This window comes from Nothobranchius furzeri, chromosome 6, assembly GCF_043380555.1.
Source record: "Nothobranchius furzeri strain GRZ-AD chromosome 6, NfurGRZ-RIMD1, whole genome shotgun sequence".
Lineage (NCBI taxonomy): Eukaryota > Metazoa > Chordata > Actinopteri > Cyprinodontiformes > Nothobranchiidae > Nothobranchius > Nothobranchius furzeri.
Window position 1 is genome coordinate 50,899,624 of NC_091746.1, and position 25,504 is coordinate 50,925,127.

A 25,504-nucleotide genomic window follows, 5' to 3' on the forward strand; every position below is an offset into this window, starting at 1 on the left:
AACTCAGATAGTCTGAGTTAGACCTGCTTGTGTTCCGGGGTATTTTGTTTTTTAGTGTAGTAGGGGATCTACAGGGAGGAAATGACACAGCAGAACAAACTTTTGTTGTTTCTCGGAAGACATAAATCTTTTGTTCCAAACAGTACTTGTTTATTTCTGAAAATTTCCATCTCGGCTGTGTCTGCCAAAAAGCCGGCGAATGGTTTTGTAACTAAAAACAAAATTATCTTCATCTGGTTGACTGAGAATCATGACCACTATATTTATGATTTCATCAATAATTAACTTACATAAGATGAAACACAAAGCCAATTAACAAGTAAGTGTGTGTGTGTGTGTGTGTGTGTGTGTGTGTGTGTGTGTGTGTGTGTGTGTGTGTGTGTGTGTGTGCGCGCGTGTGTGTGTGTGTGTGTGTGTGTGTGTAGAACCGGGTCCTTTAAAGAGATTAGTCTTACCGTCTGGTTGTCCTCGTAGAGCTTGAGGTCATAGCCACTTAGCTCAACACAGAAAATGATTGCAGTCACGCCCTCAAAACAGTGAATCCACTTCTTCCTCTCCGAACGCTGTCCACCCACATCCACCATCTTGAAGGTGAGCTCCTTAAAGGTGAACTTGTTTTCCACAATGCCTGTGGTCATGTCGCGGGAGCGCAGGATGTCCTCTACAGTGGGGATGTACTCGAGCGCAGATATGCGGTCCAGGTCGTTCAGGTAGTAGGCCGTGTTGTCCTCTAAGTGGTATTCATTGGACCTCTGAAAGCACTCCTGGACCCCAGCGTCCGCCCACAGACGCTTCATCACCCCCAGCAGCTCTGGGGTGATCTCTCCTTTGCTCTCTGCTGGACCTGTGAGGGCAAAGAGCTGCACGGCATCGTAGGCGCGGTCAGGGTTGTGAAAGTCTATCTTAAGGGTGGTGAGGGCACGGATGATGCGGGTCAGTGAGTCAATGGCATTGTACAAAATCAGAGGCTTGTACTCCTTGCAGGCCTCTAGGTTGAAGCCACCACTGTGGATGATCTTCATCTGCTTGACAATGGTGCTCTTGCCCGAGTTGCTGGTACCCAGCAACAGTAACTTGATTTCGCGCCGCTGCCGCTGACTTTCCGAGCGCAAGTGGCGGTCGATTCGCCTCGAGCGCCGCGCTGCTTCCTTCTCCTCCGAGCTCTGGCGGCACCCCATGGTCCTCCACCACGTGGAAAATGTAAAGGAACTCGTGCTGCTGCAGGATGGGACAGCTAACTATGAGGAAGCGGTTAATCAAAGAGCAGTTGGTGGAGGAGCTGAAGCTTGAAGATTAGAATTTTGCAACTGACCAGTTCAACTCTTAGCAGTTAAGCCACAGTTAGAGAGAAGTGACTCAGGACTTTTTCATTCCTTTTCTTTCTGGGGCAGTCTGTATGTTCTGTGTGGGCAGAACCCAGACCTGTGGTATGCCCACACAGTGCCTGGCACTGAGCTTGAACCGCCTGCTGAAGCCAATGGAGCTGGGGTTCATAGCAGGGACTCCCCCTGAGGAAAAGCTGTGGCAGCAGGCTGAGAAAAGTTCACTATGTCAGTAGAGAAAGTGTTTGGACTTGATGCATTCATATAAGGAATCCCAGTCATTCTCTTCCCACATGGCTCTTGTGGTGCGTTGCCCTTATTTGGCTTCTTCAACCATCCACCTTTGCTCAATATTTGGCCTGTTTTTCTTGATCTTCCAGATACAATCTTTTTTGCTTGCTCTCTTGAGAGATTTCTCCTCAACAACAGAAGTCCTGCCAACACATCAGAGAGAGAAAAACATTTAAGAACAGGTTTAATAACATGGTGCTCCCTAATGTCTTCAAAAAACAGTTTATTTAACTTTTCCCAGCCTTTCTTGTATTTATGATACGTTCAAAACCCGGCTTCCTTTGGGCAGTGACTGTGTGTATGTCATCATTAGTTATAAAACTATTACATCTGTGTGACAATAGAAAAGGTGGGCACCAGTGGGGAGCCAACCTGTTAATCCCACTTTAATTTAAAACCCCAATGCTTGATGGATGGGCATATAACAAATTGTTGGGTTTGCACCTGCACACACTAAACTGAGAATATTGGATGTGTTGGCTAAGCTCCTTTCACACATCAGATTCATAATCTTAATGGCTTCCTTAATTTAGAAATGGGTCACATTTATATTAATGGTCTTCACGGTCTTATTAGGTGGCAAATTCAACAGTGAGCTGGAACACCAACAAACCAACAAATGTTTAGAAATGTAAACAAGCCCATTAGAATCCAGAGCATGCTGGTATAATAAAGCAGCAGCAGAAAATATTACTTTTCTACATTACTGAACTACCTGAGTTTTTTTTGTGCAACGACTCAACTCTGATATTCCAGATTATGTTTAGTTTTGAATTTCTTCAGCTCATTTTTAACACTATCATATTTCATCAAGCCCGTTCTGCATTCAGCTTTCAAACAGTAGATTGTCTGTATTGTGATCTTAACTTATGCAATGAACAAAATGCAAGGTCGTTATCATTGCACAGAAGTAGATGTCGAGAAATGTTCCCCTTGAGAAGGATGTGTGGCTGCAGTTTCAACAAAAAGGCTGCACTGTGATATCTGAAACTTTGTGGTTAAATTTGTGCTCACTTACAACACTAACCTCACTACTGTAGGAACAGAGGCTGCATAATGTCTGAAACAAACTGAAACATGAAAACCCTAAATGCATTTTTAGGGCATGCTGAACCACAGAAATACGAGGGTCATCTTGAGGGGTTCTATCTTTTTCTCTCTTATTTGTTGACAACAAGAACCAGGGGCAAAACAGAGGGGACAGCCTTTGCTATAGAAAACAGCCACAGCAGGCCTGCAGCACATTTGAGACTCCCCCGAACTCTTTGGGGTGGGGTTTTGTGGTGGGTTGGGTGGGGGAGCTTAACATTTCTGACTGATTGAGTATTCCCAATATTTTCTTTCCACCTTTCTGTCTGAGTCATCTCAGCTTATTCTCCACTGTACATTTGTACAGCAAGAATAATTGGTGTTTGCTAACACAACATTCAGACTCAGTTGTTCACACACAGCACTGTTCCAGCTGCAGCTGCGGAGCCAAATCCTGTTAAGGACAAAGGAAAACAGCTAGGAGATCACTACCTCTGCAAAAAAATATATATTATATATATATACATATATATATATATATATATATATATATATATATATATATATATATATATATATATATATATATATATATATATATACATATAAATGCTCATTTATAGAAGCATTTATATTTTTAAGCTAAAATAAATCCATATTAACCTAAGAATCTTTTTTATTGACAGTTGTGGTTGTAGTTGAAACCAGCCGTGTACGTTATCACCATTCCAGATTCATAGGGATGGTGAGTCTATATATTGAAAATCCATTGTAGCTACACCTTGCTGATGGGTAGGAAGTGGTTGTATTTGTGCCTTAGATTGTAACCGTTGTGAAACAATCACAGGGCAACGCTTTGCTGCTTTGAGCCACCGCTGTTTGACCAAATAAAGCTCCTTCTTCACAGATGCAGTTGAACGAGTCTGAGTCGGCCTGAGCGCTGCATGAGGATGGAGTTAGAAAGCTGTTTTTGCTAACATTATTGAATCTTGCTGTAAAACTGGAACTTGATGGGTTCAAAAGCAGTAGTGGACCTTTAGTGACTGTAGTGCACTTTCTACCTTTATTGCTTTTAGGGAGTTGTCTGAGCAGCTGCAAAAGCTTAGCAGCAATGAGGGGGAAAGACACGCGCCAGCAAACTTTATTTACCTAATCTGACTAGTATCTGCAATTTCGGTGGAAGTGCCAAAGAAATTATGTTACAATTTACATGTTCTGAATGATAAATGTCAATTTAAATTTGTAGTTCATACCTTTTGTGATTTCTGTGGACATGTTGAGATTATGAATTATGAATATTTTAGTTATTGTATTGCAGTGGTCCTCAATAGCAGGCCATGTCCGGCCCGCGGGCCCCCTCTTTGTGGCCCACCAAACCCTGCGTGCACACTTTATTTTCAAAGAGACATTCATGAGGATTTTATTTACAGGTGTTTTTGTGTTTACACATGTTTACAAGTTCTTACATCTTGTCAAATTTGAAAAATTTTACCATCTACAAACAATATTACGCTATAATAAATAGGCACTGGTTGAGCACTAGGACCAAGCAGATAACAACCCCTTGTGTTGAAGACGGTTTCCCATTACATATTTTGCTGATCGTGCCCCCCCCCCCCCCACACACACACACACACACACACACACACGCACACACACACTTCTAACGTGAAAACGACTTCCATGGGTGTGATGGATTCTCATTTTTCAATTTTACTCAAGGAAAATAAATAAACACACTTCAAATAAATCTGAAGAAATCTAAAAGGAAGTATTCCAAGCAGAAAGGTGAAAGGACAGACATGAATATGCAGTCACTCACCTACTGACCTGCACACTTTCCATTAATCCATATTCTGTGTACAGCCTGTTCTGATGTTCTCCGTTTAACGGTCTCACACACTCCTGCTCTCTTTAGCTGCAGTCCTGTGTTACCATAGACTCAGTACTGGCTGTTAGCTAACTACACCTGTCCTTTAAACACCACCAACACACACACACACACACACACAGCCTCATTATAAACTGGACCCTGATGAAATATTTATGTACCAAGGAAAATGGATAAAAGCTGGAAGGTTTTTCATGTTTCATCTTTCTGCACAAAAGTTTTCTTATCCTTTCATTACAGCTATTATCTGAAAATGAATGAAAATATTTCTGGGAATGTTTGTGAGTTTTACTTTGATAAACCAAATACTTGAACATGTTTATATTTTAGAAATAAGGAACAGTTGTAAAAGCAGCCATATGCTGTTGAAAATTAATTTATGTTGTGGCCTGTTTTAGTTTGACTCTTTTTCCAGGTGTGAAGAGTAGTAAAAACAATGCAGAACAAAGCCAAAACACATCATATCAATACAAACAGAACGGAAGCAGTGAGTCGTTGCTCTGGGAACTGGACTCCTACTCAAACCAGTTGATGCACACCACACATTCTGATGATCTGTTAGGCACATTTTAGCATTCCAAGATGCTTTTCCAACATTTATAGTACTTTTTAAGTCTAATCAGTGCCTAAAAGTTGTTTTATGTTTTTATTTGTTACCTGTTTTACATCCTAGATTTCTATAAGTGATTTAATTGTAACTCTGAGTGATCATAAGCTTTTCTAGCATCATGAATGTCCTGTTTTTGACCTAAAGGTCTGCTGCGTCTGCTCGAGCAGAGACATAAAGTCTCTGACACAGACTAATCTACATGAGATATTGACCAAGGTCTTTCATGCACTCTGCTCATCTGAACTGCTTCACCTCTGTTACAGCTCAAGACGAAGACAAACTCTCTTGATAAACACATAATGAAACAACGTTTGTTATTACCAATAATAATGTGAGCCCAATGTTCAATCAGTCTGTGAAATGACAATGCTATTACTTGATATTATAATCCTGTGATCAATAGTATTTTACAAGTAATTATAATCCTGGACATTTGCACTAGACACTAAAGACACGTAATGCTAAAGTCACACGACACATTTCCTTTTGTCTGATCCAATCAGAACCTTCATTTCTGGCGCTAGGCGTGGTTTTCTTTGGTGTTTGTATAAACCCTCTTTTCCATGTCAAATTCTGATTCGCCAGTAAACCAAAATATGACAATTATAAAAACTATTCCCACGCCACCTTTTCTTTAGTTCAAAGCGTTCTAGAGTAGTCTCGGACAGGCCATCAGGACTTTCTCTTCAGCGAAAAGAACCTCGACAAGCTGGATAAAATCTGTTGCAAGTTACACCTGACCGCAACGGTTCCTTCAGAATAAAAGCTGAACCTCACGACCCCTTCAGGGTCTCGGAGACGCCAGTGATAACCTGTCGTGACCTGGAAGCATTCCAAGACTAGTTTGGTCGGCACCACTGCTTTTCTACCGGCTTCGGTTCCAAGGAGGGTCCAAGAGAACCTCGACATTCTGGATCTAGACAGAGGCTTCCCCTGGGTACGTAGACCGACAGATGGCGTCTCATGTGTGTTATAAATCTCCTACTATAGTTTAGAGCAAAACATTCACTCCCACTCAGAACTAAATGCTTCTCCGTATCCGCTGGTTCTGATAACAACGTTCCACACACCCACCATCATCATTCATCACGTCTCACTCCACATTAGTTCCATCAGTACACAGAGTGTTTAAGTTAGTCTTGTTTAAATTGTGTGGAAATAAATTTCTTAACTGTTATAAACCTGACTCTCTCTCTTTCCTCGGAGTTAATACGAAGTGTCACTTAATCTCTGCAATAAAAAGTTCTGATCTTGTGGTTAAAATATTCAAAGATCCATCAGATTGATATTTCCTATTTCTATGGAATCTCACATTTTATGGTTCATAAGTAAGATGTAAACTACCATTCATTACACTTTTTTTAACATTTTTAACAGAAAAGTCATTTAGAAAAGCACTAAAAGATGTTAAAGATGACCAACAGGTGTAATTAACATGAAAATTATGAGAGATGGAGATAAGAGTGACGTGTTGCTAAATCAGATCTTTCAGTGTTGAGCTCTAGATTTCACAGTTATTGTTCAGCGGTATGCAGCTAGTATTGGCTGGAGCCGTTACAATCACATTAGTAATGATGGGTGGACATTTGCTTTGTTCTAATAATCAAGTTTGGTTAGATGTGCAGGATGAAAAATTAAAACCACTCATCATAATTAAATGTTAAATGGTTTCAGATTTCTAACTAGCTTAGTGGTCTGCAGCATGTGGGTCTGAATAGAGAGTAAACATATTTGTTTTCAAAACCACAACATCAAGGCTAGCTTAAGCTGTTATTAACTGTCCAATTTAATGTTAATGTATGATTTAAATCTCTGTGGCAGAACAAAAAAAGCAGAGAAAATTGATCAGTTGGCTTTGATAGTTAGTTTTTCTGTTTACTAATCCAAATTACAGGCAGACATCATTATTTATCTCAGAAATTTTGACATAAAATTCTACATTTTCAACTATATTTAATAATTAAACATGTTTACTGAGGGGAATAAAGAGCAGGTTTGCACACGAGGATAATATTGGTGGCATATAGTGTAAAGCAGGGGTCCTCAGCTAAGTTAGTTCAAGGGCCAGAGTCGTCCCAGCAGACACCATGAGGGCCAGATCCTCTTCTAAAATAACATAATATTGAAATAATTTATTAATGTTTAAAATGACTTTGTTTTCCATCTAAACTGTTACAATTGTAGTTTTAATTGTGTTTGGAGAACGTAAACAATCATTAATATTTGGGCCTTAACGTTCCCCGGTTGGGAGACGTTAAGGCCCAAAGGGTAAGGGGGCTGGGTGGAAAGACCTGCGGGCCGCCAGTTGAGGTTAACTGATGTAAAAGAATATTAAAATTTGAAATTAAACCTTCAAAATATTAGAATTCGAACTTTGATTTTAAAAGAGTTAAAACAAGGTCAAGGACAAAAAATTAAAGGATGGTTTCGGTCTTGGTTGGTATTCAGTAAGTCAGCATAAAAACAAACGGGTCTACTTTTTACATTCACGTTTTCACTTTGTGTTATCTATAATAAATAAGGATACTTAACAATTTTCCACAAACACAGAAAGAGCTCACATAAATGTTTATTTTGATTGGATAGATGGAAGCCATATTCCAAGAAAACTGATTCAAGTGTGGTAAGTTATGGCATGCCTCCTAAAGCCTGGGGCACACTGGAGGCGGACGCGCTGCGAGATTTTGAGAAGTCCAGTGACGCCGCCGCTGAACGCTTCTTGGAAAGTTGCATGATTTTCACAACATCACACGCAACTATTGAACGAGAAGCAGGAAGTGACCCTGTTGTTTATACGTGATCTGACTTGCCATGATGTTTTGTGAGACTCGAATTCATTAAAAGTGGTAAGTACGCTGTTTATTTGAATGTTTGTGCCGGCGGTTGGGTTTGTGTCGTAAAGCTGTTCGGCGTCGTAATGTCTGTTGTAATGTACTCCACAACGTTGTAAACACTTGTTGTAACGCTTGAGATAGAGCTGGCGCTTATTTTCAGCTCCTCGGCGCGGCGCTCCCCGTGTGCCCGCTCTCATTAACTGTACTGGCAGTAGCGGTTTTAGGCACGGGCAGACAGGGCAGTTGCCCGGGGCGGCATTTTTTCATGACACAAAAGGGGCGCACAAGCGCGGAGTAAAAAAAAAAAAAAAGGAAATCTGCGCCTGCCAGAGGTTTTCTATTATCTGTCATATGACAGTGTCTGGATTGGAAACAGCAAGTTGGCGCCCCCTGCAGCTGCAGGCGCTCCTGCTGACTGAGAACGTTCACGTGCACCGTGTGTCTATGAAGAACAGGAAGGGGAGGGGTGCGGCGGGGGAATTCACCTCTGCGTCTTTCCCAAATGAAATGAGCGTGCAGGGGCTGAATCAACTGTATTAACATGGCTAAAGTCAATCACATCTTAACGTTCTTCCATATTTCATTCATAATATCATAAACACAGGCCTATCATTCTTTCAGGTTTCTCTGAATTGTGTGAAATGGCCGAATAAAAAAAGGAAAAACAAAACGATTTTGTGGTCACCCCCCCCCCCCCCCCCCCCCCCCCCCCATCAAGGTCAAATTGTTTAGTCCTGACTAAAGGAAACTTACTGAGTCAGGAGCCAAACAGAAGAGATGAACATAAAAAGGCTAAAACCACCAGGTGCCCGATTCAGGGGGAAAAAAAGAAAAAAGAGGAGAAAGATAAAGGTATGTAGCTCTCAAGATGCATGTTTTCAATTTTTTGAACCAGTTAACTGGGATTTTAACGGTTAAATGTGGTCAACTAATTGCTAACAGAGCTAATAGGGCTGAAATATTGAAACGAATATTCAAATGGTTCGAAAAAAGTCCTTGAATCGTTTTTTTACTGATTCAAACTAGGATTTGTTAAATGCTCGCTGCAGCCTGTGGCCTGCCTGAACAACAACACACACATGTTGATCATGTTCACATAATAATAAATAAAACAACTCTACAAGCAGAAGAAAACTGCCCAGTCACCACTAACTATCCTGTTTATTTATTGCAGATGGCTGCACTGATTATTTTTTACATGATTTGTTCTGTAAAAGTTGGCATTTTTGTTAGTCTACAGTTTTTTTTACGTCAGTTTAAATTACAATTTCAGAGGCAATTCTAAAATATTATGGATCACGAGATCTATTGGAGATCTACCCCAACTTTTGGACTGCTCTGCCAGTCACTGTGGCTCAAGCTGAGAGGAGCTTTTCAAAACTTGATCAAGTCATACCTGAGGTCACCTATGTTTCAGGGGCGGCTCACTAACCTGGCTCTGATTAGTATCAATCACTCAGTAGGGGAGCAGATTTCATGTGATGACATTATTGATGACGTTGCATCAAGGTTAGGTTTTAATTTTAGTTTGTGTTTTCTATTCTAAGTGCAATGCTGTAGTGATTATCTTTAGTTTGTTATGTGTGAAATATTTTTGCTATTTAGAATATTTATTATCTATTATGTTCATATATTCTTAATATTTAGTTATTGTTTGTTTTTGTATATTTGATTCTATATATTTTGATACAGTATATAATGTATACTGCTTTACATTCTGACAACTTTATAGTAATTAATGTAAATATGTGCAACTTAGAAAAATGAATGTTCAATAGTCGTTCTAATAAAACATGCCTGTTTGTAGAAAACATGTGTGTGTTCATGCAGGTGAGGTGGTGTGGTGGTGGTGGTGGTGGGGGGGGCAGTTGGGGGGGGGGGGCGCTCAAAAGGGGCCTCGCCCGGGGAGTAATTCGATGTAGAACCGCCACTGTGTACTGGCTTCTATTTAAAATGACGGTGGTGTGCCCCAGGCTTAAAATCCAAATGTTTCAAAGCCAAGGGAGGTGATTGGATTTCAGATATCCAAAAATGTTTGACGAACAGAAAATGTGTCATTGTTTCCAACTTTTGAGCAGCATCACGTTGGACTCACTCTGCAGCAACGCAGCACTACCATTAATGCACACTAAAATGCATCCAAAAGATGTCATCTTTACCATTCTGGGAACAATCACTCAAAAATAATGTTCATAAATGGCTTTCATTGCATGTGGCAGTGGCAACATGTTTCTCTGGACCTGATAAAAAGTTCTAATAACCAGGATTGTCCAGATCAAATCTCAATGACTGAGGTCTCTGTATCAGCACTGGATGACAATGCTCTGCTCCTGATCTCTACTGCTGACCTACTTTCTATGGTTTCGTGTTCATCATGCCGTAATGCGACACTAACACTTTTCTGACCAACTTTTGTCAGGAGCTGGATGCAGATTCAAGGCAACCAGAAACCAATGAAAATGCCGCGCTCGACATGTTTCACTCTTACTCTGCCTAATTTAAGACATCTTCAACTTCGACCAAAAATAGACTTCAAATTATCAGTGGAATAACACAAGCTCATTCCCTTCATCTTCCTTCCATTACGTGTGTTTTCATTGACATCTTTCACACAGTTAAAGCAGGTCAGAGCACTGCAAAGAGACATCGTCATGATTTTCTTCTGATTTTAATAAAACTGTTTGGATCACTGTTGATATCAACTGTGGGATGGTGTGCACCAGCTGGTGTTTATGATGGTAATGTTTGTGATAACTGAAGTCCAAAAGGTCCAAGGTGACAGTGGCTTAGGGGTTAGGCGTTTGTCCTGTAATCAGTGGGTTGGAGGTCTGAACCCAAGCTCCAGCAGTTCTGTCAGTTGGTGTGTCCTTGGGCAAGACAAGACTGGCGGGAGTCTGTCAGTGGTGGTCAGAAGGACTGGTGGCACCTGTGTTCTCTTCCATCAGAAGCTGTGATACGCTGCCCTGGGGCACACCGATGGAAGAGAGACTGCCGAACGCTGGCACCACCGGTCTCTCCGACCACCACCAGCAGGCAAGGTGGGTTAAGTGTCTTGCCCACACAACAGCATTCTCTGGTGGGAGCCAGGATTGAACCTGCAACCTTCCGATTACTGGACAACCTCCTGAGCTACTGCTGCCAGATAAACGCTGTGTAGATGAACCTTTTCCCAACATCGTAATCCTCTGCAGAAACTCCCATGCATTGGCTTTAATAACTTTACCATACTTAAGGGAGGTTGCCTTTAGCTTAAAAAGATATAATCGTGAGCTATATAATGTAAGGATTATCCGTAGATGCTATCAAGGATGGAGAATCTTGGTGAGGACATTTGTGCCAATGTCATTACATTAGTAAAGCCTTTTAGCTGCCCTTTCAGTGACTAAAACCGCTGCACATTGCTGTCCATTAAACCATCCTCCAAAGTGAGTGGTGGAGTGATGAGGGCAATGCAAGCAGCATCTCAATGCTTTACGAGGGCAGAGGAAATGTGATAGGCAACATGAGACGAAGCCCGGTCACTCTCACACATTTCCTTCACAGCTCCTGTCACACGCAATCCATCAGCTCCCCTTCAATCACTCTCTCAGGTGTTTACCAACTGCTATTAATTCACCTTGCTTTAAATCATTACAATCACACCCTCTCTTAGAGCTTAGATGTGCAGCCATTGTGTGTTTCTGTTGTGCAGCCTCTTTTACGTTCATGCTGCTGGTGGTCAGGTCACAGAACATTTATTCCTATTAGGGGAATTCACATAAGATTGAAAGATGCTTTTGAAGCATTTAAGATTAATTAATTATTGCATATATTCCAAATTAAAACGTCATGCAAGTTTAGACATATTTCATGCTGATTTTTATTTTCTACTAAAGCTTTGTTGTAAACCTTGTCTGGGTTCAACAAAGTGCTTTATGATGTGTTTCCTCGTTCAATTATTCACAGCTTCTTGTTTTTCTCTTTGATATATATTTATTTTGAAAAAAAAGTTTTTATGTACTAAGTCATAAAATGGAAGGCAAAATAACTGATAAATCTCATATAATTCGACAGATAGAAAGAGAAGATGAGAAATACAAAGCCCATCCATCCATTTATCTATTTTCGGCCACTTATCCGGGGTCGGGTCACGGGGTCAGCAGCCTAAGCAGGGAGGCTCAGACTTTCCTCTCCCCAGCCGCTTGGGCCAGCTCCTCCAGGGAAACCAGCCAAGAGACATAGTCCCTCCAGTGTGTCCTGGGTCTTCTTTAGGTCTTCTCTCGGTTGGACGTGCCTGGAAAACCTCACCAAGGAGGAGTCCAGGAGGCATCCTAACTAGATGCCCGAGCCACCTCAACTGGCTCCTCTAGATGTGGAGGAGCAGTGGATCTACTCCGACCTCCGAGATGACTGATCCACTCAGTCTATCTTAGAGAGCCCAGGCACCCTGCGGAGAACACTTTTTTCGGCCGCTTGTCTCCGTGATCTCGTTCTTTCGGTCACTGCCCAAAGCTTGTGACCATAGGTGAGGGTTGGAATGTAGATTGATTGCCTTCTGGTTCAGCTCTCTCTTCACCTTTGCAAATCAGTACAACACCCACATCATTGCAGATGCAACACCAATCTGCCATTCAGTCTCATGCTCCAGCTTTCCCTCACTCGTGAACAAGACCCAGATATACTTAAACTCCTCCACTTGAGGCGAACCGCTCGTGAGAGCTGAAGATCATGTTCTGATGAAGCCAACAGGACCACATCATCTGCAACAAACAGAGACTCAATCCTCAGGTCACCAAAACAGATCCCCTCAACACCTTGGCTGTGTCTAGAAATCATGTACATAAAAGTTATGAAAAGAATCAGTGGCAAAGGGCAGCCTTGGCGGAGTCCAACTCTCACCAGAAACGAGCCCAACCGTCTGCCGGCAATGCAGACCAAGCTCTGACACCGGTCATACAGGGACCTAAAAGCCTGTATCAGAGGGCCTGGTACCCCATACTCCCGGAGTACCCCCCACAGGGCCCTCTGAGGGACGCAATCAAACGCCTTCTCCAAATCCATAAAACACAAGTAGATTGGTTGGGCGAACTCCCACGCACCCTCCAGGACCCTCCTAAGGGTATAGAGCTGGTCCATATAAAATATAAAAACTAATAAAAAGCAAAAGTTGTTACTATTAGAAGAAAGATGAAAGGCATATGTTGGTCTGCCTGTAATGGTTTATAGATGAGGCGTGCAAGTGTGTGTGAGTACGTGTTTCTGTGTCAGCGTTCTGGTCAACAGTCTTGCCTTTCAGAGGTGATCAAATGAGGAGCTTTGGTGCAAAAACAGGAGAGAAAATGTCCTTCACAGCACTCAACCATCCTCCTAGTGTTCAGCAGCTGCTAATCACATTTTCCAATTAACCCTCTGGAGGCAGGCGTTGCAGATTTGCAACGTTAAAACCTACCTACCTGGTTACTCCACATACGTATTTCATGAGCATTTTTTAACGCAGAAGTACCCCTGAAGGACTTAGTTGTTCGTCCTTTTATCAAAACTTATTTTGAGCCTGAGAGGGTTAAGAACCACTTAATCAGTATCCATTTACACTGATCAGACAGAACGTTATGACATGTTAAGTAAAATTTAAAAACACCAGGAAGCTTTTTTTTTCATGGCTGAGAAAACCACAAAAACACTCAGATGCTCTTTTTCCGACTAAACTCACATCCTGCATGGCAACAGCTCCACAAAGACAGGGGGGCATAACGTTGTGAATGACTGACTGTGCGCCAAACCAAACCATGGCAGAAAAATAGCCAATTCATCACGGCTAAGTGGGCCAAGGTCGATGGAGGAGCAGTGTGGGGGTTGACACCTGTGTTAGGGAAGAGACTAAGAAAGTCAACCTCCGTTGCGTTCATCGTCCCCATAAAGACTACCGTTAAAAAGGTGTGTGTAAGGACATTTCCATCTCCTCACAGCAGCTTCAAGGAAATGGACTTTTTTATGACAGTAGAGAAGTGAAGCCCACTCGGTCAGCAGGTTGACTGAGCAGCATCACTTGGTTTCACACAGACCTTGGACTGTGTCAAAAACCAATAACATGATGGAAAACATCGTTTTATGTCGGTCTTGTTGATTGATGTTGGTATTATGTTAAGAGGCATTTAGATTGATAGAGTCTCCTCACCCAATTAATGGACAATACGCACACAGGAAGTGTATGGATTGATCTGCTGGCTGATTAATTAGGCACAAATTTGCCTTTTTTTAAATCGTTGATATCTGCCAGCGTAAATACAGACTTTTTCACTTTGACGTTTTCTACGTTTTCTACTTCCTTTTTTGTAAGTTCATATCTGACTATGTTTGGCCCTTTTTTTGACTGTGTTGTTTTATTCAGAACATAAAGAGACTTCGGGAGAAGTAAAAGCAAACTCCAATAAGGAGAACATTGTTTTGTATGCTTTCCTTGGACGCTTGTAAGACCTTAATTCTGACCTTCCAGACTGTTACATATTCATTTGTTTATACAGGAAGTGTTTCTTCTACAGAGATGAGCTTTCAATAAACTGTGGCACAGGTGTGAATGTTTACTGATCAACATCAGGCCCCAGTGTAGATCACACTGGATGTTTAGCTTGTTTAAATTGAACATTGGTTTGTTGTACCCCTTGGTGTGGTTTGTTTGGGCAGATGTGAACACAGTAATCACACAAAGGTGCGCATCTAACCAACCAAAACCTTTTTCAAGAGCTGATCTTGGTTTTGTTTCAAACAAGTGCCAGAGTAGTTTGTGTACACTGTAAGCGTGATCTGATCTTAATCCAACACAATTAACAGTTTATGCACCACAAAAATGGGCCGTGCACGTTCTTGTAATCAGATGTGAGTAGCATACTGGGATGCTGTAGAGTATGCAATTCACAGTTGCTTCTAGTTAGCTGAAAACAAATGGAGAGCTTACACTGAAGAAACATGTATACAACTTTATTGATGACTACATTTGTCAGCTCCAACTGATGACTCATAAAACCAATAAATAGTCTAAAAAGGTGGCGTTGGTGGAGGTGATTTGATCATGTTGTTGACTAGCTGGGGGGCATCCAGGAGGTAACCAGACCACATGTCCATTACCTCAGCTGGCTCCTCTCAGTGTGGAGAAGCGGCAACTCTACTCGGACTCTTTCCTCGATGTCTGCTCCATTCACTCTACATCTAAAGTTGAGCCCCTGCAAAGGAAGCTTTCTTGAGCAAAGATGAGTTTCTCCCATCACCAAACTCAATACCACCAACCCTAACCCTAACCTCTTTATGGTCTCCCCAACAAACTCCATCATAAACTGCAACTGGTCCAGAATTCAGCAGCCCGTATTATCACCAGAACCCCTTCCTTTCACCACATCACCCCGGTTCTCCAACAGCTTCACTGGCTCCCAGTTAAATTCAGGTCCATCTTCAAAATTCTCCTCCATACCTTCAAAGCAATCCACAACCTCTCTCCTCCATATATCTCAGAACTTATAAATATTCACACCCCATCCCGTTCTCTCAGATCTTCTTCTTCCATCCATCTTGCGGTTCCTTCTGCCCGTCTCGCTACCATGGGGAGCAGAGCTTTCAGCCGCTCTGCTCCTCGTCTCTGGAACTCACTTCCCCCAGACATCAGGAACATCGACAGTTTTACCCTTTTCAAAACAAAACTCAAAACACATATGTTTAAATCTGCTTACAACCTCTGATTTTATTGAAATGTTTCTCTCTTTGTTTTTTTTTTCTTGTTTGGGTTTTATTATTGTTTTATTGTATTTTATTACGTGTTTTCTGTCAAGTGACCTTGGGTGTTCTGAAAGGCGCTTTTAAATAAAATGTATTATTATTATTATTATTATTATTATTATTATTATTATTATTGTAACGCTATGGCTGCACATAAGGGGCAGCAGTAGCTCAGGATGTAGAGCAGATTGTCCAGTAATTAGAGGGTTGAAGAATCGATCCCTGCTCCCACCAGAAAATGCTGCTGTTGTGTCCTTGGGCAAGACACTTTAACCGCCTAGCCTGCTTGTGGTGGTCAGAGGGACCGGTGGTGTGCTCAGCAGCCTTTCCTCTCTCAGAGCTCCCTAGGGCAGCTGTGTCTTCAGTGTAGCTTATTACCATCAGTAAGTGAATGGATGAATGCTACACTGTAAAGTAAAGTGCTTTGGAGTCCTCTGACTCTGAAAGTGTGGATCATTTATCACATATTTTCGTCCTTAAAAGTTACAAACATGGTCTTGGCAAAGAACAACAGTTTAATGTAAAATAGATCCTCGAATGTAAAGCCTCGTTTAGGTTGTGTCTAACCCTTTGATGCATAATGGTCACTACAGTGGACAGGTACTCAAAATTGTTATTTCTTTATTTTTGCTATTAAGCACAGCTGTTGAAGACTTTATTGCATGTGAGCCCCTCCATTTGGACTTCAGTAAGTCAAGCCACCATATTTCATGTTCAGAATGCACGTTGTACACTGAGATGGACATGTAATAAATTATTTGTAAATTAACAAAATGGTACAAAAAATATTTGTTGAAATTTGTTTCATTCACATCTAAAGATGAATGAAAAAAATTGTTTAAAAAATCATGGTTGAAGATCTCATAATTCATGCATCAGAGGGCTAATGGAGCACACCAAAAGGTTTGAGCATTCTCCGATCATCTTTCCTAGGTAAATTAGTGATGCTGTAATGGCATGGAGAAATGGTGTGTTCTGAGTAAAGCTGGGTTAACACATTAGACACACAACCTTAAATTTGCATGTCCCAGCCCACATAAATGTGGGTGGCAGTATGCTAACAGCAGAACAATGCTAGCCCAAGCTACTACTTCCATGTTGGACAAGAGGAAAACGACAAAGAATAAAGGAGAACACGTGTAACATTCCAGGATGGAAATATCCAGACTTTGAATGAAATCCAGATAGATTCATAGCTTGCCTACTGACTTACGTGGATATCGTACCCAGCCGTAAACAGAGTTGGCTTCAAGCAGCATCATAGAACCATTGGGGTGAACCGGACAATCAGCACGCACCTTATTTTGATTTTCATTCATGACGTTCCTTTAAGACCTTCTTTAATAAACCAATCAGCTGCTCTGATTCTTTAACATTAGCCTTACAAAAACCCAAACCTTTCAACCTACAAAAAGAAAATTCTCCTTTGCTTTATAATCTGTTTTCTGTCAATAAAAAACATCCTTCACTAAATCAGAGTCGTCCAAGAGCAGATTTCAGAGAAGCGTGTCCTTTTCCAGAATATTTAGCAGAGTGATTTCTAGCCGAGGGATTTTACAGAAGGATCCGCCCTGCTGTCATACTGAAACAGGATTTTTGTTCCCCGTGTCTGAGAGAACAACTTGTTATTTTACAACTATGCATTCTCAGTTATTAGAGTTGTATAATAACGCAGAAGGGTTTAGAAATCATCTCAAGGGAACAAGACAGCCTTTTGAGGAACAGTGCTGTGTCTTGTCCAGACAAACAGCGGCAGACAACAGGGTCTACTGAAAAAAGGTGTTTTTTGCAGCCATAAAGACAGTAAATAAGTCATCCATTAGTAAGGTGCAAAATAGTGGCCAACATGGTGACATCTTTATATGATAGATGCTAATAATCATAAAAAATAATCATAAAGCCGGTTAGAACAAAATGGTTTTGTGTTTAAAAGGAAATATTTGTTAAGTAAATGATGACACATGTAACCTGAAATCTGTCAAACGGATGATGATTTTCCTCTTACAGATAAACAGGATCGTTGACAGCTTTTTTACGCAGCACATGGATTTGAAATGTACCGCAGGAAAAGAAATCTGAGCGGTAAAATGGAAACCTACAACTCCCGAAGTGCAATGTGAGGAAATGAACAAACATTGTTCAGAACTGCACTCAGATGGATCTGTGCAACATTAGCAAGGCTTCTGAGTTTGTAGGTGGAGGTCAGAAGGTTCATGACAATCGTTTGGAGTGGCGTCGGTCTAAAGCACAGCATTAACTCTCCACCAGAGTCAAAGAAATTTACATCATTTATTTGACTCGTATCAAGTTGAATTTAAGCTTTCAGTTGAGGTGCTGACAGAATAAAAAACAATAATTTATTATTATATTTGTAGTTATTCATTCTTCAGGACTATGTTATCTATTTCTCAGCTGTTGTCAAAAAGTTGACAACAGTGCATATAAACAAGATATTTCATGTCTATGATTACATTCTGAAGACACCGAACACTTATGACTTTGAATCTATTCTCATCAGGTCTGTTTTTGCAGCACAAATTTCAATGTTTTGGACCAGAATGGTGAATCAAATCTCGGAAGCTCAAACTGCCGTTTTGATTCTCAGCTTCCAATGTCATTAAGTCTACAACATGGAAAATTACAATCCACGTCAACAAAACAAATGGGTAATGGTATGAAGGCTATGTCTGTTGTCTTATTGGACTTGTAGCTGTAGTTTGGAGACAAATGTCTACAATCATCATGATAAGTAGGTAAGACTACTAGGAAATGAGAATACTCAAAATTATACAACCTGCTGTGTATTACACTGTTACCCTTGTCAACTCTGACTAGTGTTCTATTCTGTTTATTGTTCTCTTTAAGGATAACTACCTTGTTACATTGTCTTTTATAAGTAAACATATCTGCCAAATGTATAAAATGAACATAATCACAGCATACCTGGTGTAACATTTTATAACGGGCGCCCAATCCTGGTCCTGGAGTACCAGTATCCTGCACGTTTTTGTCGTTTCCCTGCTTCAACATGCCTGATTTTAATCTGCCAGTGATTAACAGGCTTCTGCAGAGCTTAACGTGCTGCTGAACAGGTTACTCAGCTGCTGAATCAATTGTGTCGGGGCAGGGAAACAACTAAAACATGCTGGATACCGGCCACTCAGGACAAGGATTGGGCACCCCAGGCTTGAATGGATTCATTATAAAAAGAATATTTGAGCCACTTTTAAATGGAGTCAATCCACTTTGATCTTGGCATCACTCAGATAAAATCCAATGGGATTGTCCAAATAGAAGCACCTCTGGAGGCTATTAATGATGGGTAAGATTGAATATCTTTTGCACAAAATGTTTGTTTTGTCACAGCCTCCCATCTGGGATGTGTTTAGGTCTAGAGTCTGAGAGGGGTCTTAAATCCAAGTTACAAGAGCTACTGGAAAGACTTCTGGAGATGTGGAAGGTATCTATTTTCCAGATGGATCTGGCTACGTTTATGTTATTCTTAGTCTTCAAGTATCCAACATGTTTGCAACAGATAATCTATTTTACCAGATTTAATCTGACTACTAGCTGCTGTCCATTTCAATTAAAAGCCAAAAGACAAACACAAGGCTAATAGCTGATAGCTGACCCATCAGTGTGATAAGCAGTCATGTGAAGCAGTATACCAGCACGGGTTGTGTTCAAAGAGACTTCAGCAAAATAAGAAAAGAAAATTATTAGTGGGTGATCTGCTGGGCGCTATGCTGTTTGTAGACGGCTGGAACATTGTGGAATGTGGGGCAGAAAGCAGACCTAGTCAATCTCATGCTGCAAGCTGCAGACCGATAGATCAATCTCACCTCGGCACCAATTAACACAGGTTTCACAGTGTTCAATCATGGGACGCTTCCTGCAAATGATACTATCGTTGCTAGGAGTCACCAAAGCGGTTTGCTGTGCAGATCTCATCAACATGAAGCTAAGAATCCTGCTCAGAAGGCTCGTTTCTGAATGATGAGTCAGAGCTTTGTGGTCACTCCGCTATGTATCAGAATCGTGTGAGATATAGGTCACAGGAAGAGCGATAATCAGCTCCATTCAGCTGTTTGTGCCACTTCACATTTGGTCCTATAACCTTTGGATTATTTTACCACATTTGTCAGCCTGGAACTTCATTCACTTCTCAGCAACTGTGTGGATACCAATGAGCTCCAGACTAAAACACACATGAGTTAGGAAAAAATAAGATGAGCCAAAAAACAAATATACCTTCTTCATGAAAAGTTTATTTTTTCAACAGTTCAAGTTTTTGTTTAAAAGTGGTCTTGTTAGAAACATGCTAGTACATATGTGATGATGCCTGATTCATTAAATCAAACAATGACAGGCTGTGTTCTTTGCTCTGGACTCCCCCAAAAACAGTGGGGAGGGTGGGGACGGGTTGGTGGGGGAGAGGTCTCTGTATGCTGGATGCTTTCTTGTGATAATGCTCTGTTTAACGCTCCTGATCTCAGCGGCTGTGTTCTCTCTTCTCCAATCCAGCGGGTCACACTGAGTCACAAGGCCAACCGGCGATGACAATGGCATGCTTGTGCAGAGGCTGGGTCTACTAGCAGGCCGTCTGATGCAAAGGGGTGAGATGTTTTAAGGTGGACATGAGAGTGTGTGCGTCTCTTCTTTGTGGTGAGCACATATCCTTTACACTGAGACTATTTCAAATAAAAAAATAACACTGTAATCTACATTTAAATGCTCACTTCAGCAAGATATTTGTGCTTTGACAGATAAGATAAATGCTTTCTGCAACTGCAGGAAACTGTGGCTAAGAGACATTTTCAGGTTTCTACAACTCACAGATTTTAACTGCAGACAAAGATTTGATATATGAAACAGGAAAGCAGAGAAGAAACTGCAGCACATGCAGCACTTCGACAGCTACTAACGCCTTACATATGAGATTCAACATCATGAGAACAAAACGATGCTCAAAGATGCAAAAGGGATATTCCACCCCCAAACAAAATTTTGAATTAGATCAGTAGGAGAAAGCATTTGTTTCCAGGCCGGTCATTCGCTTAATCTGGTAATATTCTGTTTGCTTTAGCTTAGCATAAGCAATGTAAGTGAATGGTAACAGCTAGCATTTTGTATGAAAAGTGATGGTATTCATTTTTCTTGGTGACCTCAATAAGTATCTCAATTGCAAATGAAAATAATAAGTAACATGAAGGAATTGCAGAAGCAGATTTAGATTAGGGACTACATTGCGACAAAGCGCTGCTGTAAAGTGCAAAGACACGATGCAGTAAATGCAAATGTGTGGCTACTAAGCATTTACCTGGTGCAGTTATTTTGAAGGAACACCATAGTAAGTTGCATTACAAATGTCTAAGTACATGACGGACAAAAATGATGGCTTAGGAAGGTATCTTTTGGGGTAGCTGAATCACGTTTCTGTGCCTTGCAGCGGCGGCTTACAGAGGTGCATTGTCGTAATTTCCCGAGTCTAAATCAACTCCTTTGTGTTATTTATTATTTTCATTCGCAGTCGATATGATTATTGAGGTCACCAAGAAAAATTAGGATCAGTATTTGTCATTTCATGACTTTTTCCACACAACATGCTAGCTGGTACCATTCACTTACATTGTTTATGCTAAGCTAAAGCTAACATAATACTGTCACATTAGGAGAATGACTGGGCTCACCCCCACTTCTGTAACTATTGGGAATATGTCAACAGACTAAAGTGGAACGTCCCTTTAATCCTAAAGGAGAAACTTTTTCAAAAAACACAACGACACAGTTCAACTGTAGATTTTGAGGGTTTTAATTAGAGATGTGAATAGAAGATGTGGAAGAAACATCCCATGACCAAAACCGAACTGCTCTACCACCACATTCCACCAAACTGAATCAAGTTCTGGGGTTAGAAATGTTTGTGTTAAATGCTAAAATAAAATAAAGCACTGCTGATTGTTAAGGTCACTGACATGCTCCATCAGCTTCGAGCCATTTTCAGGTATTGTCTTGGAAAAGCAAACCTGCACGCCCTCATCAAAACAAGTTGCTTGTTTTGTAGTAAACATCATTTTTTTTAATTGTTTTATGATGTCATACTGCAATCCGGACTGAATGGTCAACTATGTGCATCCATGCATGTTCTCTGTCCAGATTCCTAATACTTTCTGAGTCCTACCAGTGTAGTAGGCCACGGCTCTCCCTCATCCTCCCCCGTCCCTCTCCACCACCTCCTTGTTGTCATATGACTGCTGTTATGTGTGTGCATCAGAACACAAAGTTTCTCTGTTAGTCCCCTCTGCTCTGCCCTCTCATCACTCAGATTGGAGTGGTGGAAGCAAAGGCCTCTCTCACTCGCCGCCCTCACGAAAACAGACCGGCCCTTGTGTGCAAAAATTAGAAAAGAGGGCAAAGAGAAAGAGAGGGATCAACTCAGCCCGTGTTGTTTTACGTAATGCTGAAAGATAACCTAATCCTCACTCGTTCACACAAATCGCTCTAAGATTTGGTTCGATTCGACCCCGATGTCAAGTAATTCATTAGTCTGGTCTGCTGCCGCGCCTGCCTGGAAGGAAGGGCTGCCAAAGCATGTCTGTTTGGAGATGACACTTCATCCCGGTACCTGGCTGGGATCAAGGACCCAAAACAAACACAAATGCTGAGCCAGCTGAATCAGAACAAAGAGTGACTGACATTCTTAGATTAAAGACGAGCTCAGTTTACATGAGTAGAACGTGATTTCAGTGATAACTCTTCTACTCCCTGGCTAGGAAATAAATGACATCTTAAATTAATCATTTTATTAAGCAGACAGCTGAGGGAACTTCTCCTGGCCCCCTTGGCACTTTACTGTAATAGAGCTGAGTTTAATTGTCCGAGCTGCCAGTGTGCTCACCTACGAAGTAAAAAAAAAACATCTTAAAGAGCATCGGACTGTGACATCGGCCTCCCCTGTGCACGAACGGCTACCTCAACAGCCACTGTCACTTTAAAGTTGAGTGTGTCCCTGCTGTCTTCTGCCATTATGTCACGCAATGGAATGGAGGTACAAAAGGGGTGGAAGGAGGTCAACTCAGCAGGGTTTTCCACAACATCGCTCCCATTTTGACGTGAAGAAAAGATTGTTGAGTTGCAGCATACTACATCTCTTAATTTAAACAAAAAGCCCAATTTAGTTGTAGAAATGCTTGATTCATGCAACGGGCTGTAGGTGGTTTAGGTGTTTGGATTACTGGGTTTCTCCAGTACTAGAACAAGGGTGGAAGCCTTCTGATGTCCCATCATGTGAGCATATTCTGGACCTTTTTGCGTCCATCATTTAAAATCCAATGTCTGCAGTGACCTCTGAAATGTCACTTTACAACACCACAGTGGGAAAAAGACAATTGTAAAAGATAAATTAGATGCCAGAACAACTTTCAGAACAATTTAGGGCCTATATGCGCCAGCCGACGTGACCTTGTTTTGTCTTCAGAGGGTTACCCGCCTGTCACTGAGACAGCAGCTGAATGTAGAGGAAAGGAGGAGAGTGAGATCACCAGCAAATAAAAGCACACAAGGACACAATGAGACCTACAAAATATTGTTTGTATGCTAAACAATCAATGTTGCACTGCCAGTTCTGATTCTGGCTGCTGTGTTAAAGCCCACAGAATTTAGATTTTGTCCAGAAACTGGTGCAGCAACATGATGACATGATGGCTTGGTGAACTAACTGTATATTTAGGCCGCAGAGTGACTTCTCAAACCTTTAAATAATATTTCATAGTGCGCCTTTTTAAATAATAGTTTGTAAAAAGCTGTAAGTTGAGTTTGTAGCCGGCTAGGAGGTTCAGATTCCTCTCAAGTTTTCCTTTTTCTCACAAATTCAGTCAGGCAGCATTACAGCAGGGTTCAGCGTGTGTATTTGTCTAATATTTAGTGAAACTTAAGACAGAAACTTGTGGTGTGATTTCCTCCATCGTTGTCTTGACTCCAGGGAGGTCTCAGGGCTTGGTGAAGCTCTCTCACAGACTCATTCAGTATTCTTTCTGTGTCACATGCTCAGAAACACCATCTTTCTACCACTGTGAGATTACCACCGTCCCACCACCATCTCCCCTCCTGCTCATTTATCTGATCTGTGCCAAGTCTTCTCTTTCCTTCTTTCCCCGTCTCGTTCTGTGCTGCATCGACCTCCGCCCCTCTGCCCCATCTGCCTTCCCACCGTTAAACCCCCAGCCCATCTACCGCCTAATTTTTATCCAACCCCCGTTCCAGAAATAAAAAAATAGATGTATACATAAAGGACATGACTCAAACACACATTGTGTATAGTAGACACGATGTTCCCCTGATGCATCTGTGAAAATAAAATGTCACAGTTGTCCTGTTTCGCCTGCGTCTTCCTTGGTTCGTTTTAATTTTTTTACACTAAGGAAGTAAATAAATCCCAGTTGAAGATAGAGATAATTAACTGATACAATTTAACTTCACAGAATGTAGCAGACAGCAAGCTAAACTAGCAAATCCCACAATGTCCCTGGCCATATTTTGCTGTCTTATCACAGCCCCTGCTGAGCCAAACTCTTCGGGATTTGTGTACCTCCCACTGCACATTCACATTCAGCATCTCGTAAAGCCAGTTGTAAGTGCTGAGCACCTTATCATGTGATGGCGGGTTTATTTTTTTATTTTTTTACTCTCCTTGTTTTCCACAGCTTATGGACTGGACAAAGCTCAGACGCACACGCACGCGCACACAAATCTTTGATGCATCCTCCACTTGTCCTACATACAATAGTTATGTAAAGGAAGCATTGTGTTTGTTTAAAAGCTTTCAATAAGAATCAAGGATGCTCCAGGGAGATGATGAGTCAAATTGCAAAGCGTAAGATAGCGGCGTCCATTGGCACTGAGCTAAGAGGGTGGAGGAGGGGATTGGACAGGCTGCCTGCCTTCCTGGCTGCCTTGGTGCCATCCCTGAACATCACTTTCCCTAATTTATCAGTCGGTGTTCACAATACGAGCACAATGAAACCTAATCCTGCAGGGTCATAGATTAAAACTGAAAACAAAAAATCAACAGATAAGAATATTCAAGCTTACCGTGCTCACAATCCAGCATCCATTTATACAGGAGACTGCAGACAAGCCCTTTGCTGGGAGAGAACGCCTCTGTGCAATGCACCTCTAGTGCCTCCGCTTAATCTTCATACCATCCTCATCTTCACTGGCTCTCACACACGAGCACATCTTTGTGTGTGTGTGTATGTGTGTGTGTCTGTAAATATGTGTGCATGTTTGCATATGTGTGTGTGTGTGTGTATGTGTGTGTGGATGTGTTTCAGTGGGCCTCTTCCTCTGTCTTCTGAACGTCTGTGTTCTATATCCTCTCTTGCTTGCTCCAAGGCAGTTGAGACACTGCAGCGATGGGGGTGGAGGGTGTGTATATATGTGTGTATTTGAGTGTGTCAAAGACAGAGGCAGAGAGAGGGAGTGCATGACAGAAATGGAGGGAGGAGTCAGCAGTGAGAGCGAGACAGAGAGAGAGAGAGAGAGAGAGAGAGAGAGAGAGAGAGAGAGAGAGAGAGAGAGAGAGAGAGAGAGAGAGAGAGAGGAGCGAATGGGGGGAGAAATGGTCAGGATTAAATCATGAGAGTTGCAGAGAGAAAACACACTTTGATGGCTGCAGCATCTTTGTTTCTCAGTGTTTAAAAATGCATTGGTAGTTAAGGAATCTGAGCTCCTGACTGACAGAAGGAAGGTGCAACGGGGAGCAGAGCTGCTCCTTCTGGGTGTA

At 41.5% G+C, this 25,504-nt stretch overlaps 1 protein-coding gene across 1 annotated transcript in view; it reads right to left on the reverse strand.

The window, feature by feature from the left end:
- gnaz (guanine nucleotide binding protein (G protein), alpha z polypeptide) overlaps positions 1-25,179 on the reverse strand; it is a 51,672-nt gene extending 26,493 nt beyond the window's left edge. The window contains exons 1-2 of the mRNA XM_015940970.3: positions 24,811-25,179; positions 456-1,756 (exon numbers count right to left, since the gene is read on the reverse strand). Of these exons, the coding sequence (XP_015796456.1) occupies positions 456-1,178 (723 nt within the window). The 5' untranslated portion in view covers positions 1,179-1,756; positions 24,811-25,179. The remainder of the gene's footprint in view (positions 1-455; positions 1,757-24,810) is intronic.
- Between the last annotated feature and the right edge of the window lie 325 nt (positions 25,180-25,504).